The 18,181-nt window shown below is 36.6% G+C and overlaps 1 protein-coding gene across 1 annotated transcript in view; it reads right to left on the reverse strand.

The window, feature by feature from the left end:
* Nucleotides 1–253: 253 nt before the first annotated feature.
* Nucleotides 254–18,181, reverse strand: part of MTPN (myotrophin) — a 43,382-nt gene continuing 25,454 nt past the window's right edge. Inside the window, exons 3-4 of the mRNA XM_050906369.1 lie at nucleotides 16,941–17,024; nucleotides 254–3,530 (exon numbers count right to left, since the gene is read on the reverse strand). Coding sequence (XP_050762326.1) covers nucleotides 3,444–3,530; nucleotides 16,941–17,024 — 171 coding nt within the window. The 3' untranslated portion in view covers nucleotides 254–3,443. The remainder of the gene's footprint in view (nucleotides 3,531–16,940; nucleotides 17,025–18,181) is intronic.

Raw genomic sequence — 18,181 nt, forward strand, 5'->3', positions numbered from 1 at the left:
ATGCAGACTACAAGACCACAGAATTAATCAAAACTTTTTAAATTGGTGTAATTTAAAAAAAACCCAAACAACTTAATATATTTAGTTCTCAAAGTAGCTTCCATTCCACATTTAAGTCTTATAAGTACCTGAACATTTTAATTGCTGTACACGTGAGCTGGAGCTTAGACGCCTTCCAGGCAAATAAAAAGTTGTAGCCAGAGATTAATAAAACACAGGAGCAGAAAGGGAAATAAAACTCTACATTCTCATATCGCACAATTCAAGTTTATTCCATTCATTCTTGCAACACAAACTTAAAAATACAGTATCATTTAGCATTCTGATGTCTATGAACCATGATAATGATGAACCCAACTGTGTCAAAACAGTTAACAATGGTGAAAAGAAGAAGTCAAATATCAAAATGCACAGAGCACTAATTTTCTTCCATCACTGCGTAGAAAGATGATTGTTTATCCATTTACAAAATATAATTAAGACAAGTTCGTTTTGAAATTTTGCATGCAACACTGCAATTGCTTGACCTAGGACACTCCATTCTTACCAGCCTCTTCTACAAATAATTCAATGTTACGTTCAAGGATAAAGTTCCATTTAACTATTGTACTCCTTTTCCCATTTGCTCCCCCTTAAGAAAAAGGAGCAGAGGGTACAAAATCCAAAATATACTTAAGGTTTTAACTTATTCAGCACAAATTTCAAAGGAAAAGGTTTAAGAACAGAGTGGATTTCCAAGCATATGTGATTCCAGTCTGACAAAGTATTTAAATTCTGTTTATAGAATGTAAAATAATTTACAGTTTGGTATTTTCATCTAGTTAGGACCTACTCAAAGATAGAGGCAGCCACCCATTATTTTTTCCACAATATAGCTAACAAGGGAACAAATGAACAAGCCTAGTTTCTAGACAATTACAAAAGCATCAGCTTTTATTATTACTTTTTTTTTTTTAAATCCTGGGCAAAATGATCAATCACCTCTTATGTAGTGCAAAAAGCAAAAAAGTATTTCTTCTTTATGAGCCAAACATTAAATGCCATCTTTTAACTATCTCGAGAGGCAGCTTGGGTATATATTACAGCCAAATTAACACTTGTCTCACTGAAGTTTGTTTGCATTTGTTTTTTCCCCTCAAGTGAAGTAAGAAAAAATAAGGTGTCCACATAATTGTAGAAAAAGGTAGGCAAAATTGCCTCAGTGAATCACCAGAAGAGTTAGTACAAAGATGATGTTTCTTTACTATGATAATGCTCACTTAAACAAGAGTTGAAGGGAAGGGCAGGAAAGAATACAGAGAAAAAAAACCAAAAAGACAAAAACACTATGGCCAGACAACTTGACACTAATCAACACAAAAAACTTGAATAATCAAGTTTTCCACATAAAAACAGATTGCAGTTTTCTAGACTAGTATTTTAATAGCTAAGTATTTAATAGCATAACATGGAGGCAAATTTATGCCAAAGATGGTTACTTTCATAGCTGAATAAAGAGTTAAACCTATAGTCTGTGTTCACACTGTTACAATGACATGACAATCCAGCACTGATCAGAGATAAGATTAAAGAGTTCTCTTTAAATAGTCATTAAAAGCACTGTTCACCAAACATGCTTGGTTTTTTATCAGCAGCTCACCAACTGATTTATCACTGATTTCCAATCCTTCTGCTCTTCCTTGCCACCCATCTCCAAGAATCAAAGAGTAATTGCACTGTACAGTTTATGGCCAGAGTTGATTGTTTTCTCCATCACTTTTCTTATGGGATGTGTACATGTAAATCAGTTTCTGCTCTCATTTTACAGTTTAAATGCAAGGCTTTTTATAGCTGAGACGTTCAATCATAATATGCAACATGATTCAAGTAAAACTAAGTCTCCATTAAATATGAGTGGTAGTCGCCAGCCTACTTCTACATATCCTCTCAATTTCAACAGTGATATCAAAATAATATCAGCTACTTTTTTTTAAGAATTCAGCATGAGACATTATATACATTTGTTTTCTGTATTGTGTATGTTATCAGAAAATTTGAAATCTGTATTCCAAAAAAGAGGAAGATGTATAGTTTGTGGTATACACTTTTCTGTTATAAAACCTGTTATTCAGTTTTGGGTGAATCAGCAGTCTAATGAAAATTTTCAAGATGAAAGCCAGAAGCTCAGACATTCCTGAGGACCATAAGATGTGATGGGAATCTCTACAAGATCATTAAATACCTTCCCATGAATTATGAAGGCTGTCATAGTACTGTCATACATACTGGTATAGTAAATCTTATCTAAAAGTCGATGGTTAATGTGTTACGGTTGCACTGGGAACTTTCAGAACAAGCCCCATGCCTTAATGAAATTTAAGAGGTTCATTCAGCCAACAATGAAACACCGATTCAAAGATACGCACAATTAAAAGTTTTTTTTTCTCCAGTAGAGCAATTTAAGACTTCTACTTGTACATCTTCCTGTTCCTAACACCTGAACTTAGAAAGCTTACATGTATTTTAAAAGTTTACCAGAAAAGTTTAGCAACAATATTCACCTGATATGAATGTCTAAATAATTACTGTTCGTTTTCCACATTTGACTTGATTATCCTTGCATACCAAACAGCCTGTAGCTTTCGCATGTGTCTACAAATTTTATGCTGACATGGTGAGTAAAGAAATTCCATCTTACAATCCTTTTGGAAATAACTACAGTGACATTTTGAACTCTCTCAAAAACAGTTGCTTAAAATGTCTGTCCTGGACTAGAACAAACATGGAAAGAAAAACCTCAAGTTCAAGCATCCAAAAGTACCTTGGCAGATATTCTGGAGTGTAACACCACCATGCCTCAAGTGATCTTTCCTGGTTTACTCAAGAGTCAGAAAAACATTAGTGTGACATCCAATTAGTCAATATAAAGAACAGCTCCAATAACTAGTATCAAAAGTCCTTAAAACTGCAACGTAAGCTTTAGGCAGAAGAATAAAGCTACGCACTGATAGAGAAGAGAGAAAAGCAACCCAGCCACCTACATTACTACACTTCAGATTATGGCAGACACTAATAGCATGGGACTATTGTCTCCTTCACAATTAGTTTCAAGTACATAGCACAGTACTTCCATCTAAAGGAATCTTTCAACAAAAATCTTAGTACTAACCTAGGAGGTTTACAAGCCAAAAATTCAAGAGCATGGTCTGCCTTCCTTCTTCCATTTTCACTAGAAATGGGAAGAGATTGTGCACTGAAAAGAAGTCCTAGAGGGACACTGTTCATAATAGTTTTCAACCCTCTCCAAACAGATTATCTTCGATATAAGCCCCTAACTAGTCTGATTCATAAAGTATTTCCCTCCCCCCAAAGTATTTAGCTGAAGAAGCTGGAAGATGCAAAGAGTGACAGACAGGCAGCAGTGTGAGGCCACAGGAGAGACATTTAAGATATCAGTCCATCCGTCACTGAAGAAGAGTTTTGATTGCCTGGTTGTCAGTGGCTTCAAAGGCAGTTAGTCCATCTGGGCCTTTCACAGTCTTATCAGCACCCTGTAAAGACATTGAGAAGGATTGTCAATTCATAAAGCCAGGCTGCATTAGTATTAAGTGTGTCACAACAGTTACTTACCTTGTATAATTATATGGATTACATACAGCTTTTTGGTGCAGTGCATTGTTTTCATTTAGAAACCAAACAGGCAAGATTTATGTACAAAACTATTAGGTACGCAGCTAATCTAAGTTTCAAACTTTATACTTTAGAACTAGAAAAAAGTCACATAACTTTTGTCACACAGCAGGCTGCAAGATCAACAAATTATCAATTAATCTTGGATAGAAACAGAAGGATTTTTTGTTTCCAGCAACTACTCTTATGAATGTAAGAATTCAGTGTTACGCACTTCTATGAAACCTATGGTGCAACAAGCTTTTTCACACACTAAATTAGACAGGTAATGCCTGGAAGAGCTTGCTTACTAACAAATCATACTGTTTTCTTTATCATAAAAGACTACATCCATCTAGGATTGTGCTTCTCTCCCATTTTGAAAAAATCCCTGTTGCTACATGGAATGATTTTGTGGTATTTTTTTCTAAGTCCAAAACTGATCAAGTTTGTTTTGAATGAGCTATGCGTACACCTAAAAGGCAACAAAACAGAATAGGGAGGCAACAGGAGGATAGAGGATAACAGAAATGCACCAACTAGACAAACTGCAGAACAGTAAGTGCAAACACAGCCTCAGTGCCAGAATTATGGACGGAGAGCAAAAGAAGAGAAGCAAGGAGTGATTAACTAGTCATGTTTGCTTTGAGCACTGTGTAGTTATATACATAAAAGTGAAAACCCAGACTAAATTGTAAATATGGTAGTTAAAGGGATAAAAGTTATTAGAGAGCACAGGACTGACTACAGAGATAGAGATGTTTCCTGAAAATCAGATTCCAGAACAACTCTTCTTGAGAAGATATGCAAGTCTCATTTTAAAAACGTGTCTTTGCTCAATCAAATGACAGGAAAAACACTGTTGATACAGACACACTTTGTCAAGAGCATGTACTGCAGAGGTTTGTCTTTAGTTTATGTATAAAATCTCCATAGAATAAGTACAAATCTCTTCTCAATTACAAGGAAGGAAGTGCACAGATTAAGTGTTACTATTAAGGACACCGAATAGTTTTCTAAGAACATAATGGACCTAGAATTTCCAGAGCTTCTTTACTGATAAAAGATTATACACATAAAACCCCACTAAAATTCTATACATAATACCATGTCTGTTCCCAAAACAACTCTCAGCCCCCTAAACTTCCCATTGTAACTGTTTCTAACAATCTAATAAACTGGATCTGATATTACTATGATTTGCTGCCAATACTACTTTTCACAACATAGAATATTTCCCTCCTTGAAACCTCTATTCTCTCTACTTGTAAATATTCAATTTGCCATTCTAAAAAGATGGGTTTACAGTGGTTTCTAATGCAGTAGTGCCCATCTTGTGGTCCACTGGCCACACTGATCCTGTTGGAGCTGTTCATCTTCCTTGCAGCCCCTAGAGACCCTCAGTGCAAGACATGAGCTGAACAGACTGTTTTGTTTGGTGGCGGTCAGCTGTGGGGCAGGGAGACAGGCTTCTGCTATCAGGGAAAGAGCCTGGGAAAATAAAATGGTCTTGAGAACTCCAGTAAAGAATTCAGAGAGGGATACTATAATTGTAGTAACTCCTTCCAGGCAGCCCATTTTCTCTAGTACCTTTCAGGTAGCAGAATACAGGCATACATTTTGTGCATATGCAATGCATTCACTCCAGAGACAGGAGCAATCATAACATTTACCTCTCTCCTGTCACCGTGTAACATCCTTGGCCCAAACAGTACGCAGTATGCTGCAGCATCACTGTTCTGTTGGGTATGAACATGAGCTGAATCAGTCTGTTCCCAAGAAGTGACTAGATGGTCATTGCAAACACACACTTAGGCTGAAACCACTGAAACCCATTGCTTGTGAAACATTTATTTTTCCCCTAACAGGTATTTGACAGCTATAATCTTAGCTGTCCTGGGAGAAGAAAGGCAACCATGAAAGCAGTAATGGCTTCTTTTGCAGGTGTTGATTATTTCTACTGCTTAGATAGCACTCTCAGATTAGAATCCATGTGGAAACCAAAAGGGCTTCAAAGCTCTTCTTTGATGTTAAGCTCAGAAAACCTGAAGGAACTTAGACTTGAAGAAAAATGGAACTATGCAGTAACTAACCTGCCAGTATTCATCTTGAATCAGATTTTAAAGAACTTTAACTTACAAAACTCTCCACCAATATATCAGCATTTAGGGTATAAAAGATAACTGTTAACTAAAGTAACTTTAAAGTATAAAGAAAACTTTTAGTTTAGATATAGGACTGCTTTCCACCCTCATGCACATTTGTATTTCAGAAAAGTTACAGACATGCAAGACCTGACTTTCTAAAACAGCTTTACTGAATGTAGGATAAGAGGGTCATGACTACCTAAGGAGGACACCGTTTAATAAACTCAGTGTTAATAAATTAGGAGAACGGCCCCTTAGCTAGGCAGAAAGATTCCTGCCTGCATTCAATAGAACGAGAAGGAAATAATAAAGTTCAGGTCAAGAGGACTTTAATTTTCAGAAGTACAACACTGCCTGAAAGCAAGTTTAATGAAAAGTTCATAAAAGTACAATGATTCCACAGTATTCTCTACTTCCCCAAAGAAAAAAGCTATTAACATTTTATGTTTGTGTTATGTTCTTTTCTTAAAATACACACACACAAATATATATAAACTCTCTTTCTTTGGCAGGGTAGTAACAAACAAGAACATTTGCCCTCTTAAGCCACTGGGCAAAGCACAAATGTTAAACATGCTCTGAAGGCAGCACAATAGCTACTAGGGTACAATCGCAGTTCAGAAAAACCACCCATGAAGGCAGCAGATAAAGGCAATGCAGAGCTGTCACTAAACCCTGTGAAACTGGAATTGCGGGCACTTAATGAAGCTGGTAGAAGACTAGTTTACACAGCAAGCAGCAAACTTCCAGAACAAGTTGCCAGATGAAGTAACGGAGGCAGATGTCAGCTTGTTCAAAAAGGTTATGGATGAATTCATGGACAACAAATCTATAAACACTTCTTAAAGGGGATAGATGTGTGTACCTCTAAAATCCCTAATACAACAACTATGAATGAGGGGAATAAGTGAGCAGAAGTGGTCATACTCACAACTCTTCCCAAATGGCATCCCTTTTGCCACCGTCGGAGGAGAAAAAAAGTGTGCTAAATTGCCTAACTCAATAGGATATTTCTTATAACACATTTTTAGTAGAAAGCAGACACCAAATTGCATTAGATATTTTACAAAAAGCAAAACTATTTTGAAAGCTGAACAAATGGATGAGATCTGTTGCATCTTTCGTGACAAACCTCATCCTCCATTAGAAGCATTCAAAACGGTTTGTCTATTGTAACATATTGGTTTCTCCTACACTAAAAAAAATCTTTTTACATTACAAAATCAAATATAAGATTATTAAAGAAAAACATAGAACAATTTTAATTTTATACATCTTTCTGCTTTTCAAGGAATCCCTTAAATCTGCTGCCCCTGAAAAAACTAAAAGCAAACTGAAATACAGCGACGGATGTTGCTTCAGTCCAGTTCTTAGTACTCACTACTTTATCTGTTATTTTGTTTTGTAGAAGGCTGGTATGTAACATGAGCAAAATAAAAACCTAGTATTTTGGAAGACAATTCAGTTCCAATTTTGTCAAAAGCTACTAAAAATTCATTTCCTCCCTAATAGTAGAATATCTTCCAATATTATGTTATTTAACATTATTAATACTACTGACAAGGCAGAAGTGAAAAAAATGAACACAAGATATGGCATTTCTGTTTCACTTTGTGGTCACAACATGCTGCAAACAACTTTACTGTTTAAAATTACAAAGGCTGTTTTAATATGCCTCAAATTCCTAGAAAAATATTTTAAGATCAATTAAAAGGATTAACTACTGTTAATGTAGTAGTAAGACAACAAGCCCTACCTTTGAACTATAAGCAGGAAGTGCTCTCTAGACCAAAGCTAATTACTTTCACATATTACAGTAAGTCAGAGCAAAACAACATTTTCAACTGAAACTCAGATGCTGATAGAGCAGTTTTAGGTATCACTCTGCAAACCTCCATAGGTCTACTCTTTGGGATGTCTATGGTATGATATTCCACACATTTTCATAAACTTGAAAGATATACTAAGAATTCCCAAAACTATTTCTAGGCTATATACTGTATAAGTAAGGCTTGATAGTTTAAAAAGGTAGGATTATAAAGAAGGGCAGTTTTGTAGGAACAGGCAAAATTAATTCTTCAAAAGATATGTTTTAAGAATACAGTTTTGATCTCTAGCCTGACCAAAACCAGTGTTTATTAGAAAAGCATGTCTCAACTCTGACCTAGAGGGTTTACACTACTTCTGGTAGCCAGAACACCTTAAGATTTAACTGATTCTACTTTAGTAAATTCACCCATCCCTTGTTGAGGGCAGTAAAAACCTTCTTCACCCATTGCGTATTTCAGTACTTGGAGTCTTTCAATTTTTGAGAATTAATATGATACTGTATTATTACCTACTGATAATAGTAGGTTAATTAAACTTTTTGGAGGCTGATTTAGCATACCTGTAGCAGCTGTTTGTTAATCTGAACATTAAAATCTTGTGCCCAAATGGAAGGTAAAGTCTTTTCTAATGTACAGATAAGTTTCAAGTACAAAACCTCACATTTTATTGTTTTTCCTACTTAAGTATGTTTTACAGTTTTATAACAAATTGGCGATTTCAGACCAACATTGGAGCTTTAATCCCTATAGGTTTGGAAGGAGTGACAGTATTTGAACATTTTAAACATGCCAACAAAAACTTTGGTTTTGATCTTTAAGATTAAATTACCACATTATCAATGTTTTGTTTTAGTTCATATTGGGCAGGCCTGAACCATCAGAGATGACCACAACTGTGCTATGGTAAAAAACATTTAATGAATTCAATCTGTAAAAATCTTGACAATAATTGATTATGGCTGATCACTATGATTAGCACAACAGCAGTGCTTGAAAACACTCAATCATTTGTAATCTCAACTTTTGAAATTTTCAAACTGCATCTAAGTTTCTTATAGTGTAATAAATCAAACTGAGCATTGTCAATTCCAAAATTAAAACATCTGAACAAGGCATCAGGAAGTCCTCACTGAAATGCTAACTTCAGAAGAAAGTGTGTAACAGGCCCTTTTGAGAAACTACCTTTGGAAAAGTATAATGTATCTACTCTTAAGTTGTGTTAGGTGTTTATCAGTAATCCTATGTATGCACTGTAATTATGAGAGCAAAGTCATAACTATCTCACTTTGTTTTAAACAATGCAAGTTACTTATGCAAAACAACTGTATGTTGGTTATATCTTTTTTTTCCATACTGGAAGAAATGTCTAAACTTGAATACCAATACAAATTATGGTAATATGTGAAGCTACAGTTCAGAGTACCTTAATCATAAAACTGTAATTCAACAAAATGTTTTTTGCTATGCTTCATGAATAGGAAAAAAACAAATAAAACCAAAATATTTGGGGTTAAATCCATGCAACCATTACAATAGGTGAAAACTTGGGAAAAACCCCCAAAACCTAAAACATTGTCAACAACTTCAATACTGAACAAAGGATTTACCGAAGAGTAAAAGCAGCATTATAAAGCTGTTTGCTTTCTGAAGCTGCAAAATTACTGCTCAAGCCTGCTGGAGTACTCATTTGCAACTAATGAATATTAAAATCACATTTCAAATACTTCCTGTAAAACCCACCAGGAAATTCCATCAAATGATTCTTCTTCACAGTACTTAATTCACTATTTTTGATGAATGTACTTTCCAAGGTCAAACCAAATGTTATGGGATTACCTGCCTTTCACAGAAGATCACACTTGAAATGCTTGAAGGGATTCCAAGAGGAAACTTAGAGCTAAATCACTTGGTTTAGGGAGCTCTTAATACCCCTCCGGAGGCAGCAATTTGAAAAGCTAGAATAAGTGTTATAAGACACACAAGATTAAGGAAGGAGTTCTCCAGTTTTTGTATTGCTCCAGTTTTAATATGTAGCCAAATGCTACAGGATCACCAGGTAGTTCAGAAAACGTTAACTATGTCATAATTTGGAGCCATGGTTGACTCAAGACAGAATTCAATGCATTCTTAGGGGGTTAGTGGGAGGGAAGAGGCAGGAAATAAGGTCTATGATATCTAAACTTATCCAGAAGTAATCAGTTCCAGTTCCCTGAAACTGCACAAGAGAGGTAGCAGCATGGTATACTCTGTTTTGGCAGGCGTAATATTCTAGACTTTCTTACTTCTACCAGTGAAACCCCTTCTCATTGAGCATGCAACTACAGCTCTTTTTTCAAGCATCTATTTCACTTCACTTCTCACCTCCTTAAAGTCTCATCCCACCTACAATTATAGCTGAATGTTACTCTCCATACAAAGGTCAAAACCATTGTTATTAACCCAAATTGGTATTTGGATTTTGCCCAACCCATTTCTTCATAAAGATTTTTAGTACTTTTATTTTCATTGCTAAAATGAAGCAATGAGAAGATTTCTTTTCTTAGAAAATGCATATTTAATTACAAATACATTTCCCAGGCAATGAAACTGTGCATCCAAACAACATGATTTCCTGTGATCAGGTACTTCCAAACAGAGGCCTCCCAACATAAGCTTCTACCCAAATTTAAGTTTCCACAGATCTTATACTGCACAGCTAAGGAATACAGATTTGCACGGAAACAAAAAAGGGAATACAGCTGTGGCAAAAGTTATGCAAGGACTAGATAACCTTTAGCCTTGACTATTTTTTTTCTTAGAAAAGAAGTTGTAAGGATGCATTTATCCTTCAGATATGACAATATCCAAGGTACCTGCTGTCAAATGACAATAGCTGGTGTCTCTTTAGCTTATGAAAACTAATAAAATTGAATGAGGCTTTCAAAATGATGATGACAAATAGGCTTACCAAAATATTTTCCCCATAGTTCTTCAAGAATAAACATGAAGTATGGTAATGGAGAGAAAGAGACCACTTGTGCCTTCACAACTAACAGTATATGGCGAGTGTGGGTATAAGGGACACTACAGGGCTAGCTAAAGGGACTTCAGTTTCATCCTTCTCATCTGTTCCATGTCTCATTCTCAAATTTCATCTGAAATTCATTCATCCCCTACAAAAACAGCACCACAACAGAGACAGCTAGGCAAGCATTTAGTATGTGGCAACAAGCAAACACCATCGGCCATTTACAATGGAACAACACATTGTTGAGTGTTCAGTGAACACTCAGGTGAGCCGTGAAACAGAGAAACTGGGTTCTATTGTACATCTACAAAAACTGTAATCAACCCCAGAAGGCCACCCTCTGGAACAGGCAGGTCACACTGCAAAAGCACTGAAAAAATTCCCAAGGCAGCAGCTGAAGTGAAACTGAAGATACATCTGTTCTGTCTCTTGATTTGGCACCAATGTTTCTCCAATTCCATAAACGAATACAAGGAACTAAATCCACAACAGAACTTTAATTTGGAGGCCTCAATTGGCAGAAAACTAACTACAGAAATTAACTTGCAATAGGAACGAATGAACAGGGTAAATGCCACGCCTATTGCAAGGAAGCAGTAGGAATATGCAGGTAAGAGTATTAAAAGACTGAACAGAATCACCTGTTCTGCAGGCAACTAACCTTTGCACTGGCTTAGCTGTAACATGGGACTGCAGCCTAATGTTGGTAGACAGCACGCTCACCTCAAACTGAAGGGACAGTATGGCAAGAAAGACTGCATACAAGCACTCCTTCACTCTTATGTAATTAAACCTGCTGCAGAACACCACAAATTAAACTTCTGAAGACACCTCAAGTACCTGGATGGGCAGATTTAAACGTCACTACATGTTGGCTGTATGTTACAAAGCATCCAGTGGCAATGCCTGCTTGATTAGGTCACCCCTCATCTCCACAGACCCTTATCAATCCTGACAAGGCTACTGATGAGGTGGTTTTTTGTGAAGTCTTGCTAGATTCCTCACCCATTTCCAAATGCTGCCATTCAAAATCCATTTTAGGGGACTGGTGATAGTGTAGAGACTCCTTATACCATTGAATGGTTTGTCTTGTCAAACTACAGCCTCAAAAACTGCTTTAACGCTAGAATATTTCAAATTGCCCAAGGAAAGGGCCATCTATAGATCACATACCACGCTTTTCCACTTTGTTTCTTCAGAAAGCAGCATGTTAAATTATATCTCCCTACTACAGTTATGAATGTCCAAAACAAGGTTATTCAAGTTAAGAGTTAAGGTTGCTAGTAAGATCTTTTGGATTTTCAGAAAGGAGCTGATTTATATAATTTTATACACATTCAAGCCCGAGAGCCACAAGATTTAGATATAGGGTATGCAACCCAACACAACTCTCCCAGCAACAGTGATTTTATTCAGAAGCTGACCAAACCTAGCCACAGGCAATGCTCCCATAATGGTGGTGATACTACGACTTGACAAACAATGTACAGTTCTATTCCAGAGACTTGAAGACCAGCATGATGGAAAGCTGAATATATTATGGAATGGCAGACACTGAAGTTGGCTGACGGAAGGCCTTCGAGAACAAGTCAGTGGCATTCTTAAAAATGACTTGAAGATAACCTCTTGGGGTCCTTTCCAGACTTTTTAAAAATTATTTAATCTGCATGTTAAATGTAGTCCAACCTGATTTCTCTACACTTTTCCTCAACATATTCCTACAAATACCTCAACATATTCCTACAAATACTGCAGAATAAAGTAGAAAGTTCTGCTTCTGAGACAGCAGGCTCATCCAAGGTATCACCCTGCTATGGTACTGTCAAACCAGACCGGTGCTTGAGGGAGCTCTTGAGAATGTGAAACATCTCTCTCCCTCCACTGCCTTCACATAAAACTTCACATGTGGGCAGTTCCCAGAGGAAGCTTGCTTCCTCAGAAGCTGTGAAACCATTTGATTCTGACTCATTGCTAACCCCAGTGAACAAGAACTGGTTAGCTGGTTGGGGCTATAGCAAGAATGGCTGGGAGCACTACTTCAAAGTTAGAATTCGCTTTCTACTGCTTCTCAGAGGACATCAAAAGGACAAAGAGCTAGTAGTTTAGGTCTAAGAGCAACATCTTCAGTTTTGTTCTTCCTGTAGTCACTCCAAATGTAGTCTAACAGTTAAGTTTTCCATAAGAAAGGAAAATACAGTTACCTGCACGTCCAATAAATGTATATAATTAGCATAACAATTCTTGCTTTAATATAAGAAAAATCCAAATGGGTCCATCAGCTTTATAATTAATAACTGAGCTTCTGAGGAGAAAAGGAGCATCTTATCTCCAGACCAACGAAAGAACTATTTTTTAACTCGTCTTTACAGTGTCCATTCTGAACTCTTCTGCTGAAAAGGGTGATAGAGAACAGAATTAGAACTATTTCAAATCATCCCAGCACCCTATGCTAACACTGGAAATTTCCCCCCAACTTACCAGTAAAAGAGCAACGTATATGAAGGACAAAGTTTAACACATCACATCCAGTGGATTAGCCAGATTTCAATGGATTATTAAAAGCTTTGTAGCCCAGATGTCATAACTACATGCCTAAAGAATTCTAATCCTCAACTCTTTCTTTTTATGACCTTAAATATTTCAGCACACTTCAAAGGCAGATGTGTGTAAAGCCATCACAGGTGCTGGAGCGCGTCCAAAGAGCAACAACAAAGCTGGTGAAGGGTCTAGAGAACAAGTCCTATGAGGAGCAGCTCAATGAACTGGGATTATTTAGTCTTGAGAAAAGGAGGCTGAGGGGAGACCTTATCCCTCTCCACAACTACCTGAAAGGAGGTTGTAGCGAGGTGGGTGTTGGTCTCTTTTCTGAGGTAACAAGTGATAGGACGAGAGGAAATGGCCTCAAGTTGCACCAGGGGAGGTTTAGATTGGCTATTAGGAAAAATTTCTTCACCGAAAGGGTTATCAAGCACTGGAACAGGCTGCCCAGGGAAGTGGCTGAGTCACCATCCCTGGAGGTATTTGAAAGACGTGTAGACATAGCACTTAGGGACATGGTTTACTGGTGGATTTGGCAGTGTTAGGTTTACGGTTGGACTTGGTGATCTTAAGGGTCTTTTCCAACCTAAATGATTCTATGTTTCTATCAGTTCAGCTGTCTACAGGCTGCCAGTGATTCCCAGATAAACCACCAGCCTTCACTATTCTAAAAAGTCATTTGTATTTGACACATTGTCATCACAGCATTCAACTTCCATGTGTGATAAGCATTAGCTAAGAACCCCAGAACAGTCCTTTCTCATGAATAACAAGAGTAACAACTGTGCTTTATCATAGGAAAGCCTTGTTGAAAGTTAGTTGAAATACCATAAAACAAATTGCAATAGTTGGTGTAATGGCTTCCACTATTACTATCCTCTACAGAAAATTCTATTACTCATGCAATATGTACATTAAAAACTTTTGTAGAGACTGAACTGGTAAGAGCCAGCATAGGTCCCCCGGTACTTTTCAAGTTAAGTTCTTATGAGTGTAAACTGTCTCTAATATAAGCTTAGAAGAAGCTTGGCTGTGTTTCACTGTGCAACTGCATGATCACCAGTATCAACAACAGAAAGTACAGGTTTGCAGCAGCCCAGGCTACTTCAGCTTAAGATCAACTGGCCACTCTAATCATTCTAGTCAGTTTAAGAGCTTAGAATCTTGATTCAGTGTCTCTACTATTTATATGTATTTATTATCCTCTGAAACTGAATTATGCCCAAATACTTTTAATGCTTTTACTGCTTTCAGTGGAAGATTGTTTAAAGAATGCTCTGCAGTCACACTATATGAAAGAGTAACCAGCTTACTTCCATCAGCTGAATGAATCTTCTACAGTAACATAAAGTTTACAAAAATCCTAGAGGTCACCTTGACTAAGCTAACCTTTTTCATATTCGGTATGTTTATTAAGGTACATTTTTTGCATTTTATGTCTGATTAACATCTGAAATATTTCTTGGAACACCCCGCCTCCTCTCAATAGCTCAAGAGTCTCACAGGAAAGGTTTATGAACATCCCCACAATTCATATACTGTAGAAGGCAGTACAGAACGTTAGCTTAAAACGATTCAGTTTCCAAATCAACAACTGCATCCAACATAGAATTATTTATATTAAATCTAATTTTAGCAGGTGAAGAGGAACAATCTCTTATTCCTTACATAATTTTAACTTGATTAAACTGCTAACTCTTCTATATTTGTGGTATGCAAACAGACTAAGGAGATATGCATCGCTGTGTTCATCGGTTCTCAAAACTTGTGAAAGTACAAAAGAATATTCATTATTTTTGTTTTCCTGTTTAAAAATGTTAAGGAGGTTATTGACTTCTAGTCCAACAGCTTAAGGGATATTCTATGACAGAGGCCATGTATGCAAGAGATCAACTAACAGGGTAAATGAAGGCAGCTGAAGGTAGGTACATGTAAAATAATGAAGCTTCTTAGCAGTAAGAAGTAGTGTAGTATTTACAAAGGCAACAAAAGAGCTTTGAAGAAAAATCTTAAATATATTGGTCCATCATTTGCAGTTCCACTATTTACATACACTAACATCAGATATTCAATATTTGTCCTGCATTTGGAGTAACAATAAAATACACCCCACTCCAGAAGTAACTAGGAAGAACATTAAACAGTCAAAGTTAAACAGTCAGTAATTTTTAGAACTTTCAATAAGGGTTGAACTACCTGATCTCCTAGGTATCTGCTATCAAAGAACATATGAAATCAGACTATGTTACAAATAAGGTGTGACAACAGATGTTCAAACAAGGGTCATAAGATAACGGTATTAAGAGAAAGAACAACCTCTTAATATAAGATCTGCCTCAGAGTGAGCTGATGAACGAAGTTCCAGTTCATAAATATTTCATCAGCTAGCCCATGTGAATGGAAGCAAGCAGATGTGGTACAACATTTAGCTCTGCATGAAGAAATCTGAAAATACTACAAGCTTTCCCAAACTATCCAGCTGCAGTAACATTTTTCTGACCTCATCTCCAGTTCAAGTTCACTTTCTCAAAACATTCTGCACATCTTTGTAAGATTGCCTCACTCTATGACTGTTGAACTTAACAAATGCCATTCAAATTGTACCAAGTATAGACATCAATACATTCTCACAAGCTATGTGAAAGATAGCTGGTTCAGGAAGGACCTTAATGCCCTCGCTGACAGAGACTACAATGAATGCACAACCCTTACTAATTGCCAGACAATTCATGTGTGAACTCAAGTTTTGAGGCATCTTATTTATTATTTGAGCAACTTATTTAGAATGCAAAACACTTCAAAACAGAAATGGAAAGAAATACAACATGGGATAAAGGATATCTTTTTTTGTAACATGTATATAATGATCCTTAATGAAGGATCAGTCCTCATAACAAATTTAAGCAAGTTGGATGTACCATTTGAATCCTAAATTAACAGTCACAGCATTTCTTCACAGAAAGGCATAACTAACATTAGACGGATCAGAGAAGTGAAGAAAAGTGAAATTCATGCAGCATTAAGGCAGTTAAGGAGAACTTTACCTTGGAAGTGGCATATGAAAACATTACACAGCATGAAATCCTTTGGCCAAATGATTTAAGTGGGTTCATATACTGAAAATGCACTGTTAACCTCCTCTTTTCAAAGTAAGTGAGGTGTAACAAGAAGGAGCACATATGAATGGAGACAAAACATTGCTTGAATTAACTACTGCTTTGTAAAATGGATCACCTTTGTAATAGCAATCAAAGGGAGAACAGAAACAGATTAAGCTCATTCTCCCCAGGACAAAATTTACAAGCTCTACAACACAGAAAGCTTGTCTTCCTACTTTTACTTCCCCTCATTCTGCCAACCCAGATGGGTTTTCAGTCATCTGGCAAAAGCAGAGGGAAACCACACCTCTGAGCAACTTCACAGTGGAGATTCCATCACATGAAACACTTCAGCAGCTGCCAAAGCTAAATCCCACTCCTCCCTGTCTGCTGAAGGAATGCATTTTTTTCTTGCCTGATTTGCTGTTAATTGCTCTCTAGCTGGAGCTCACAATACTCTTAGTGGTCACTATTACTTTTGCTACACTGCAAAAATCCTGGAACTTTCTCCTTCAACTATCTTCTCCATAATCAGAGTACCCTCTCTGGTTTAGCAACATAAACAGTATTTGTTTGATGTTCTGAACTTATCTGCAGCATCATAATTTTATTGAAAAAAACATAGTAATATACTTTGCTAATGGATAACTTGTTCTAAACATTTGTATCTCACCTTTGACAGAAGCAATTTCACACAGGAAACATGGCCCTCATAGACTGCTGATAGGAGTGGTGTGATATTATGTTTGTCTGGAGCCTGTAAATTGAGACACAGTTATTTGAAGCACAATTTCACACAGCGTTAAAAGGTTTCACTTAACTTTTTAACTTTGTTTTGTCAACAGTAGAGTGAAGGTAAGGATTTAAGAATATTATCCAGACATGCATTCCCTCAGAATTTTTTACTCTCCTTTTTAAAAAGAAAAGTCATTGTTTAAAAAACAGTCAGGTAACAGCAAGATATTTCTTCCATAATACTTCTAGTTTGTCTATTTTTTTAGGCCAATGATAGAAATTGTGGGGTTTCAGCTGACAAATTTTGCCCAATTTAAAAAACACTACTCCTAATTCTCACATTTCTCAGCCAGCCTGACTTCAGAAACCAGTTTTGGCTGAAACATTGTTTGGGTGGTCTTCTCCTCTCTCAACTGTAGTCCTGGAAAGAATAAGAAATGGAGCAACTGAAATGTTCTTATTTTTTCCTCCATTTTTTCCTCCTCTCCAGTTAGGAGAGCTCCTGAGGAAGAGATAATCTTTCCAGACACCAAGGAAAAAATTCAAGCCATTTTGTTAAGGACTAAAGCTAAGATGTCTTATACATTAACTTTCAGACAAGTATTCTAAAGCACAGCGTTTGGGGTGTATGGTTAAAGTATTTAGAAACTTCACTTCATGGAGAACTACACTATTTTGAAGTGCCAACACAGCCCAGCCAAGTCTTTTCATGACAAAAAGCCATGCATGTCAAGCTACAGCAAAATGACTAAGTTTGTACAAGTAAGAATGTCTCCAAAAAAAGAGAGAAGCACACCAATTTAAACAGAGTTAATCCTGCCCCGGCCAATGACGCATTGCACTGTCTTCTGAAGTCCCTTCCAACAAATGTAATATGTATTTCATGCAAACTTTATTTAGATGTGATTACTGGATTTATTTTTCTAATCACAGTCAAATTAAATTTAAACTTTTTATAGCTACAAACAACTTTTCCTAGTGTGTCCAAAAAGAATAAAAACATTTAATAAATGTAATTTTAAGCTTCTAACCTCTAGGAGACCACCTCTCAGACATTTTTAAATGCATCAAATTATCTAGTTTGATCTAAGTCTTTCAGTAACCATTTAGGCACTTATACCAATCCCTTACGTGTGTGTGTGGGAAGACCCTAAGACCCTAATATCTGTTTGCAAATTG

The sequence above is a fragment of the Gymnogyps californianus genome, chromosome 1 (genome assembly GCF_018139145.2).
Source record: "Gymnogyps californianus isolate 813 chromosome 1, ASM1813914v2, whole genome shotgun sequence".
In the NCBI taxonomy this organism is placed as follows: domain Eukaryota; kingdom Metazoa; phylum Chordata; class Aves; order Accipitriformes; family Cathartidae; genus Gymnogyps; species Gymnogyps californianus.